This window comes from Sinocyclocheilus rhinocerous, unplaced genomic scaffold, assembly GCF_001515625.1.
Source record: "Sinocyclocheilus rhinocerous isolate Xijiao unplaced genomic scaffold, SAMN03320098_v1.1 scaffold366, whole genome shotgun sequence".
Taxonomy (NCBI): Eukaryota; Metazoa; Chordata; class Actinopteri; order Cypriniformes; family Cyprinidae; genus Sinocyclocheilus; species Sinocyclocheilus rhinocerous.
Genome location: NW_015660877.1, coordinates 92204 through 102093, shown reverse-complemented (window position 1 = coordinate 102093; position 9890 = coordinate 92204). Strand labels below are relative to the sequence as shown.

The 9890-nt window shown below is 36.4% G+C and overlaps 2 protein-coding genes across 2 annotated transcripts in view; both read left to right on the top strand.

Moving 5' to 3' along the window:
• The first annotated feature begins 1337 nt into the window (after positions 1 to 1337).
• On the top strand, positions 1338 to 5323 carry LOC107725455 (dual specificity protein phosphatase 13-like). Its single transcript, XM_016534701.1, has 5 exons — positions 1338 to 1380; positions 1495 to 1530; positions 2994 to 3376; positions 3693 to 3910; positions 4369 to 5323. The coding sequence occupies exons 3-5, from the start codon at positions 3252 to 3254 to the stop codon at positions 4578 to 4580; spliced, it is 555 nt and encodes a 184-aa protein (XP_016390187.1). The 5' UTR covers positions 1338 to 1380; positions 1495 to 1530; positions 2994 to 3251; the 3' UTR covers positions 4581 to 5323.
• Positions 5324 to 8508: 3185 nt separating this feature from the next.
• Positions 8509 to 9890, top strand: part of LOC107725429 (dual specificity protein phosphatase 16-like) — a 4626-nt gene continuing 3244 nt past the window's right edge. The window contains exons 1-3 of the mRNA XM_016534670.1: positions 8509 to 8636; positions 8717 to 8845; positions 8931 to 9148. Of these exons, the coding sequence (XP_016390156.1) occupies positions 8509 to 8636; positions 8717 to 8845; positions 8931 to 9148 (475 nt within the window). The remainder of the gene's footprint in view (positions 8637 to 8716; positions 8846 to 8930; positions 9149 to 9890) is intronic.

Below are 9890 nucleotides of genomic sequence, written 5' to 3'. Positions count from 1 at the left end.
TAATGATGAAGTGCTAATATAAGTCATAAATAAAGTAATATATTATTCTAATACGGTTATTATATTTATTTTATAGGCATATATAATAGTTATCTGTATAAATTTTAAAACACTAACACTATAATGACAAGGTAATGTTTAATATATTATATTATATATTTATTACATTTTATATTATCATCTCACACATGGATCTGAATTTTATATAATGTCTAAATTCTAAATCAAAATACATATCTGATATGACTTAATATATAATTAGCATAAAACAAACAATATAACTCATATTCTCAAGGATTAAAGATTAAACGGAAAAAAAGAAAAATGATTGCACAACCATCAATTAGGTGGCGATATGCACTAAGCATGTAAACGACCATTGAACAAAAGAAGAAGAAAGAAACAGCATGGCGCGCTTTTTCTTAGCGTCCGTTTCCATAGCGACTCTTCGATTCGTCTTGAGTTTTAACCAGGAACATACTCGGAGTTAAACGAACTTACTCCCGGACGCGTTTTTGGAACCAGATACCTCGAGTAAGCAAGGTTTGGGGTTAATCAACCGAAAGTTCAGGGTTTAGCTGACGGTAAGTTAACCGTGCTTTCTGGAATACACCCCCGGGAGGCAAATATATCAAACATGCGCACGATACGGTAATTCACGTTGGCCAAAACACACAAGGAAACGCGTTGTAAAAAAAAAAAATTTCACCAGCAATCACAGACATTCGCATTCGGACGGGATTAGTTTTCTCAGACGATCACTGAGTTTGCTGAAAAACAGTTGGTAATTTGCTCTGGAATTATTACAGAGGTTGTGTGAGAAAAACACAGACGTGGCAGATTCGGACGGGATTAAAATCACCAAGTACGTCTGTGAAACACAAATTTGTCTAACGACCCCCTGTAGAACTAGTCCCGTCTGAATAGGGCTTTTGACAATAATTGGGAAAGGACATGCTTGTTGAAAGAATGAATGGCCATACACTGACATCTACTGGGGTAAACAGTGTAATGCAGAAGTGTCACACCTGGAAATGTCACTCATGTAGCCTACTCATAAAGCCACTGCTCTTCTGGTATTCCTGAAAATGGAGAATGTGGATCGAATTTAGTCTGAAAGTCCCTCTATTGAAGAGCTGGAGGATATTTTACATGGGGATCAGCTATCCTGTAACCATGTCGATGAAGTGTGGCCTAATTTGTTTCTGGGGAACATGTAAGTGTATTTATGTGGGACTTCTCTTTTTCATAGGTGTTGATTAAAAGAAAACAATCACCCTTTATTATGCCATTCTTTCATATATATATATAGGTACATGTCTCACGACAGATATGGCCTATGGGGACTGGGTATAACTCATGTTTTGGATGCTGCACATGGTAAAATGTGTTGCAAAGGAAGTGATGATTTTTATGGAACAACCATAAAGTACAATGCTGTGCCAGCAAATGACCTGCCTACATTTGATATTTCACCATTTTTCTACCCTTCAGCACACTACATGCATGATGCTCTCAGCACAACAGGTGGTATGTAAAAAACACCATTTCCATTTTGAAAAACAGCATGACATTAGACATGAACAACACTTTAAATTTCATTTAAATTTCTGATTTTTCAAAATGTATTTATCAGTTAATAATAGACAATAGATAAAGTATTGAAGCATATTTTTTCAACAGCTAAAGTGTTTGTGCATTGTGCTGTGGGAGTGAGCCGTTCAGCTGCTCTGGTCTTAGCTTACCTAATGATATATTGCAATCTTGAAAGTGAAAGAAAGAAGATGGATCTTTCCAAACCGAGGATTTCTGAAGCAGTTGATAACTCTCAACAATGAATTAAACAACAAGGCGCAGTCAAAGTAATTTTTTTAAACAAGTATGCAATTCAGAAATCTGTAAATTAAAAATATAGCATCTAATAACATTTGAACAGTAGGCCTACTGCTGATCAACAACTATCATTAACATGATTATAAACATTTCCTCTTATTTATAATAACAGCTTTGTGTCATGTCATACTTCTGTTAAATTTAATTAAATATGTAAGAATTCCAAAGCAATACTTGTACTATATATGGTCAATAGAGGGGTCATTTTGGGCTCTGTAAATGTTCATTTTTCATTTAACTAATAAATGAATGATTTATTTGTTTTATTATTATTTGATAATTAATAAACAGTAGCCTATTTATTTCCTGAATACCCCACAACACTGAGTACAAATTAAACCTGTCTGTATATCTTTTATATAATTGATCAAAACTGAAGTTGACCGAAAGTGATTAAGGACATTAATCTTCCAAATATTTTAAATCTTGAACTGAACTGAAGTAAGCCTATGCAAATGTATTCAAACCAAGCTGATAAGCAAACACTGTTACTCTGTTTGCCTCTTTGTTCCACTATGCAGTACAATACTCCAAATGTTCACTGATGGTCACGCAACACAATTGCCACTTATTGTCCTGTTCTCTCGTCATCGGATGAATCATCTCTAAACTTAACTTGTGGAACAGACCACAATGTCCTACCACAGAAATGGAATAAGCTAGAATGGAAATTTACACGAAATATATAGTATTTGTCCTAAATAGCCGAGGTACGAAGTGTGTAAATAATAATGAACAAATGTGAATGCTTTAAAGTATATTGTCAATTCAGTGACTATTAAAGTTTTCAATATTATTAGGTTTAAACCGATGACGATGTAGTACAAACACGTGTGTGGTGCCTGTTATTTTTTTCCGCGCTAGTCAGGATGGACCAATCAGAGTCATTTGTGATTACTGGCCTAGACAGTATTTTATTTAATAATAGCAGGCTAATGTCGTAATTTATCTGCATTTGCTGTCTGATACCATGCCTTGGGATTCGTATATTTAACATATTATAGGCTATTTTTTTCGCGTAAAAATATTTCCAGTACGAGTAAAACATCCAAAGATTTGAATGCGACTCACCTGATGTTTTTGACTTTCTGAGCCACCAGGCGCCCCCTGGAGGAGGTAAACGTTGCACGGCACAGAAACAGCTGCTCGCAGAATGTGTTGTACGCGCAGACGTCTATCATCAGCGGAGCTCCGAGATGCTCAGTGGTATCGTGTGACCGAGCAGCGTCATAAAGAGCACCTGTTTGTGTGGATCACGGCGTGCCAAACCCGTTATGTATAGCCTACTGAAGCCTCGGGAAAACAGCAGAAACGCATCTTCACGGGCATAATAATCTGATCTGGGTCAACTCAGAAGAATGACAGCTCAGAAAAATAAACACGGACTCCTGGCTATTAAGGAGTTAGAGAATATTCTGGACACATGTAAACTTGATCTAAATCCAGTCGACGAGGTCTGGCCGAACTTGTACATCGGAAACGTGTAAGTACTAGCCTACTAACGTTATATGATCATGTGGTGATGCAGCTTATTATATGCAAATGGCGCTTATTTAAAGATTTATAGCACGCGAGCAATGTCTATGTGGTTTATATTTAGTTTTATTATAATATTGTTATATTAAAATAAGATTTGAGAACAAGCTGTTCTATCAAAGTAACTTATTTGTTTGAGATTCAATCATACATATAGCCTACTGTGCACCCTTCTAGCGAACTCGATTCTAAATCACTTTTAATGACTGCCATAGTGTTTTGCCCTGTTTCATTACATAACACATATTTCACTTTTTCTATAGGGCCATTGCTCAAAATAGAAATGCTTTGAAGAAAATGGGCATCACTCATGTCTTAAATGCTGCCCATTCCAAGCAAGGCAGCATTGGGGACCAGAGTTATTACGGCAGTACAATTGTGTATTATGGCATCCCAGCAGATGACTCTTCATCATTTGATCTTAGTGTATACTTTAAACCTGCTTCTGATTTCATCCACAAAGCCTTGAGGAAGAAGAATGGTAAGTGACCACAGTCAATGATATTAATGTAATGCAAAAATAAAACAAGGCAATCTAAATGCTTTGAGGAGAATTTTGAAGTCTTCTTTGAAACTAAAACACTGATTTATATAAATAGTATTTATACAACCTTTTACTATCCTAAATAACACATGACATCAATACTAATTTGACATACAATCCAATACCACCAATTCCTTCAACATTGTTGAACTTAGATTTTTACATTTTGTACTAAAATAACAAATAGGTCTGTTTTACTGCAGGTGATTTTAGACAAAAAGACTCCAAGAAAAAAAGCTACATTTCCTCTATACCTCATTTTACTCTGAACTTAATAAACAACTCAACTTCATTCGGAAATTCATTATAATATCTTATTTGTAAGGAAATGAAGTGGTTAGTTTCAATTATAGTATTAGTCTGCTCCTGACAGTTATGGTGTCTTTTATCTATAGGAAAGGTGCTTGTTCATTGCATCATGGGAATGAGTCGGTCTGCCACTCTGGTTCTAGCGTACCTTATGCTGTGTCAGCGTCTTACTCTCCACACTGCCATCCAAACAGTTGTACTGCGAAGAGCAATCTATCCTAACAGGAACTTTTTGAGCCTTCTCCTGGATTTGGGCATTCAGCTACAGAGAAAGCGAATGCTGTGTCCTATTCTCTGACAGAAAAACACAAATGTCATGAGCACACAAATGCACATGCATTCATTTTATATAACTAAAAGGTAAGGAGGTAACCACCATTGGTATGTTTACATTATTTACGATATGTATATATATTGTTTCATATAGTAAAACTTGTGCCTTGCAGGTTTAGTGTATGTATAGACCATCTTTGTACTTTTCCATACATTTACAAGGTTATTAAATAAAGTTTAAGAATTTATCTATAAAACACTTTAATATTGAATGAAAGTTTTAATACTGACTTTTTAACTTAATTTACATTTGACATGTTTGCATAGTCATATTAACATAGGTGGCTTTAATGTACAATGTAGTGTAAATGAAGGAAATGAGAATGGTGTTTTTAAAGAAAGTCTATATGATATATTCAAGTTGCAGCTCTCTGAACCACAGCACACAAGTGCCACATGCTCCTCACACTGCGAATAATATTTAACAGTGGAGTCAGTATTCAGCATAGAATACCAAAATAAACAGTATTAAATGATTGAATTGTGGTTTATTATTCAGCTGCAGAGAAAAACCTCACTGTGAGCAGTATTAGCTTTTATGTTGCTTTTGGCAGCCACATTTGGAGAAAAATATACTGGCCAAGCACAACACTCTTCTGTTGACTCAATCCTAAAAGCCTTGTTTAAATGACTGAGCAGCACTCGCTGATGTGGTTTTAGTGCACCTTTTTGTTTTAATAGCAGAATAATGTGTTTCATTCAGCTCATTGATTCACAGAAGTTGCTTTCTTATCTTGGAGAATATTTAGTGTATAAATGCACAGTTTTGTTAATGCACTGTATACTTACATTTAATTGCACATTAGACTCTATTGACTATGAGCGGGCTGAATATTGAATTTGTTACCGTTAGATATATCTGCCTATGTTAAGTATTTTCGAAAGTGTAACAAAAAACATAATATTTATATGTATTTGTCCAAAAAAAATAAATCTGAAAGTTATTTTTTATTTTATTTTATTTATTTTTTTTACTTGTATACTTATAATAAATATGCACAACTAAATGTAATTTCTAAAATAAAATAAAAAAAGTTTATGGTATGAAATATATTTCCATTGATTTCTCTCATGCTAAGACAGATGCTCTATGAAAAGCCACAAGCTCATCCATCTGCAAATAACAGAGCCAAATGCATGTGTCAGTTATAAATTGTAAATGACCCTGTCTAGAGTACAACATTATTCATGTAGTTTTGCTTTACTTTCCCTTGTGCTTCTGACTGTTTCCAGCAGGGTGCAGTGCTGTGCCATGAAATGTTTGCAAACAGGGTTTTCTTCCAACTGTGTAATCAGATTAATTAAAATCTTGCTGTTTTTTTATGATGAGTGTCCTTCCATAATATTTTTCTTTTACTTTTCATATGCTGTCCTTCATATGCTACATTAACACGGACTTCTTTGGTTGAGTTCAACCACATTCAAAGAAATCTAGATCAATAGGTTACAGATTCAAACCTGTTCTTTATCATTTGTCAATGACATTTCATCATGCAGATGTACTTGAAGGACCCCATAACCCGACCTACCAAAACCGTAACAGAACAGCATTAACCCCCAAAAACCTCGAGGAGAGAAACTAATTCCCCTGGACTGGCTCTTCCTGTCGTCACCCTGACGGTGACCTGCAGCTGTGCAGCCGAGCCAGAGGAAGCAGGACCAACATGAGTCCCCGGACACACATCGCTTTCAGAGAACATTCAATTAAGACACTACTTTGCTTCCTGATTAGCTGCTTGGCATACAGTGTACGATGATAAATCATGGAAACAGTCGAGAAGAGAAACAGAGAACAGACGCAAGCAGCTAAGCCAAGCGTGTGTATATATTCTCAGCTGAGTTAAGTCATCTCCTGATTTGACTTTAGAAGAACCAGAGGCACAGAGGGGGTGATGCTGACCACATTAGTGTCACAAAAGTGCTCTGGAAAGCAGAAGCATCTGTACATGATTACATTGTGTCAGTGTTTTCTCAGGGAAGACTGTCAAGCCTAAGATATCATGGATAAGAAGAACAAACAAACAAATCAGCCCAGCAGCAACATATATTTTGGCTAAAACAAACCACTTTGAAGAAACAGCAATAGTAAAGCAGAACTAAAATACATACTTTCTTTTACCTTTTTAAATGCTTCTGAAAAAAGTCTGTTATGCTCGACAAAAGTGCATTTATTTGATCAAAAATACAGTAAAACAGTTTAATTAGTTAACCTGTTTTCTGTTTAAATATATTTTAAAATGTAATTTATTCCTGTGATGGCAAAGCTGAATTTTTCAGCAGCCATTACTCCAGTCTTCAGCGTCACATGATCCTTCAGAAATCAATCTAATATGTTGATTTGGTGCTCAAGAAGCATTTTTTTCCTTCTTTTTATCAATGTTGAAAACAGTTGCTGTCTAACATGTTTGTGGAAACTGATACAATTTTATTTGAAATAGAAATTGTTACATGATATGTTTTTACTGTCACTTTTGATCAATTTAATTCCTCTTTGCTGAATAAAAGTATTTAAAAAACCTTACTGACCCCAAATTTTTAAACAGTAGATATGTTATTGTACCACTGTTTACTTTGAATTCAGGAAGTCTCCATGACTTTTAAAAAACCACAAAAGAAAAGCAGCCTGAATGATTCATGGATTGGATCTACCACTGCAATTTGAAACTGGCAAATTTGGACCACTTAATACAAATTATATACACTGCTTTTCCAAATAAAGATTAAAGAAAGCCAAGCTTAGTCACTGTAATGCACTTCAGTGTATTTTTTGATTCACCAGGACAAGGACTTCAAAAAAAGAAAGAGAAAAGTCTATTAAAATCCACAAAACATACTATGTGTTATTGTGATTCTTTCGTATACAGTATAAGGTTTCGATAATAGTGAGTAATAAGCAGATCTTGAGGAGGAACAGGTGTATGTGGCTTTCACACCCAGCCCATTAATTCCTTTTTATTAGCTTCATAAAACCATAATTACTATGGGGCTCACAGCTTATTTTACCGGCATGGTAAGAACAACTCTTAGTTAAGTCTTTTCCTGCTTTACACATATAGCCTAATTTACTGAAGCATTTGAGCACTAACTATAAACACTTTCAGCTGGAGTGCAAAGAAGACAGCATATCTTTGAGAGGGGTATCTGACACGCTCCAATTACCCAACATGTCACTGCACTTGCATGTGCAAAGATCTCACCATTTATCAAAGACTCACCCTCAAGGCAAATGAAAGGAACATCTGGATTTCAAGAGTGTTTAACCTAGCAGCTGGCGAGACCTTGTGAGATTATGTGTATTTCCCTGCACAGTGACTCATGATAAAGATGTATGTGTTCAATGAAAGCCGCTGATGACCCACCTTTACCTTCGTCTGCACTGCAAGAGTGATTTACAATATTGGGAGTTTAGCCAAGATATACACCATATGTGCAGAACATGCTCAAAAGATCATTGTCTAGGGAGAGACAGTCTTCTAAAAGCAAACCTGACTGCCCACTAAGACCTGGAAGAGCTCTTTGTATCCAGGGAGGTTTATAATTATACACCATTTAAAAAAAGAAACAGCCTCTAGAGACATATCTGTGGACTGGCTGTCGACAACGTCCCCTGACCAAGGAGAGAAGAGCAGGCAATCTGAGAACGAGGGAAAAAAAGGGCCACCGGCTGCAAAATGTAAGTTCACAAAAGGAGGGGAGATTTTAGAGGCTTTTAGAAAATAACATTTTGGTGTTTTGAAGAGCTATTATGGAAGCTAACCTCACTGAATCGCTCTCGGCTCTGGCATCGCACGTTTTCTTTCCCACACCTGAGCTGTAGACACATTTGCCACAACAGTCAAGGAATCCTAAGTGGAATGATATTCCATAAAAAGCCCTCAGTATTCATTTTAATGATGTTAAGAGCTGAAGTGGAGTGTCAGTGTGCTCTCAGCCTCTTAGCAACAAGAAGATTTCACGAGCAACGGCCTCAGGTGGGCTCAGCTAGTTTGATGGGCTTTTGGAGAATGCATCTAAACTGCATGTAAGGCAGCGTGATAATATCCAATACCTTACTGCAATTTTCAAATAAAAATTTCCTTTTTTTAATATTTTTTGGGCCAGGATGTCCCTCAAGGAACTGTGTGCCTATGAAACACCATCCGTTGCCGAAATGCAGAACTTCATGTTGGCTGACAGACGGCCCACTGGACATGTCAACCAAGTGTGGCCTAATGTGTACATTGGCAATGAGTATGTATTATGTTTTCTATTCAAATGGAAATTGAATGAAAATGTACAGAACTACAGAAAACACTCTGTGTTTGTGTTTTCTCAGGGTTGCGGCACGAGACAAGTCAATGTTGTATAATATGGGGATCACACACATTGTGAACGCTGCTAGTGGACCCCCTCATGTCAACACTGGACCCCGCTTTTACAGAGACATGGATATAGATTACTATGGAGTGGAGGCTGATGATTCCTCAGATTTCATCCTAAGTGTGTTTTTCTATCCCACAGCAAGGTTTATACGAGCTGCGTTGTCAAAAAACGGTGAGTTAAATTGGAGGAAACATCCTCATGTACATTTTTTTAATGCAATATTTAATAAAATATCACTGGGAAGTCTTTAACTATCTAAAATATAAAAAATCAGTACCTTGCTTTGCCCTACTTGGGGAATGCTTCATTTTCCCGCCTGCCGCTGTATTCGACGCACACGAAGTCGCGCACTATGACTGCTACAACTACGACTGCAGTCATGGCCAAAAGTTTTGGCAGTGACATACATTTTGTGTTTTGCAAAGTTTGCAGCTTAAGCTGTTGTGGTGTTCATTCACATTGTTTCTAGATTATTGTGTAGAGTGATCAGATGCATTTGAAATAATTGCTAAAAGCTTCATTGGCCAAAAAATGAACTTTTCACAAAAAACAAATTTCACTGTTTTTTGATCCTGACACAAAATGACCAGCTAACAATAATTGACTAATCATATCAGCAGCACATGTGAAAGTGTGAATGAGTACTAGTCAGTGAAATCACTATCATACTATTTAGATTGTAACAGCAGACTGATTGCTATAGAAGAAGCGCTTCCAATCATTGTGTTCTTGTTAGCAATGGTTACCCCCAAAGAAACACGTGCAGCCATCATCAATTTGCATCAAAATGGCCTCACATGCAAGGAAATTGCTACAAAGAATATTGCACCTGAAAGAACCATTTACCGGATCATCAAGAACTTCAAGGAGAGAGGTTCAACTGCAGTGAAGAAGTCTTCAGGACATCCCAGAG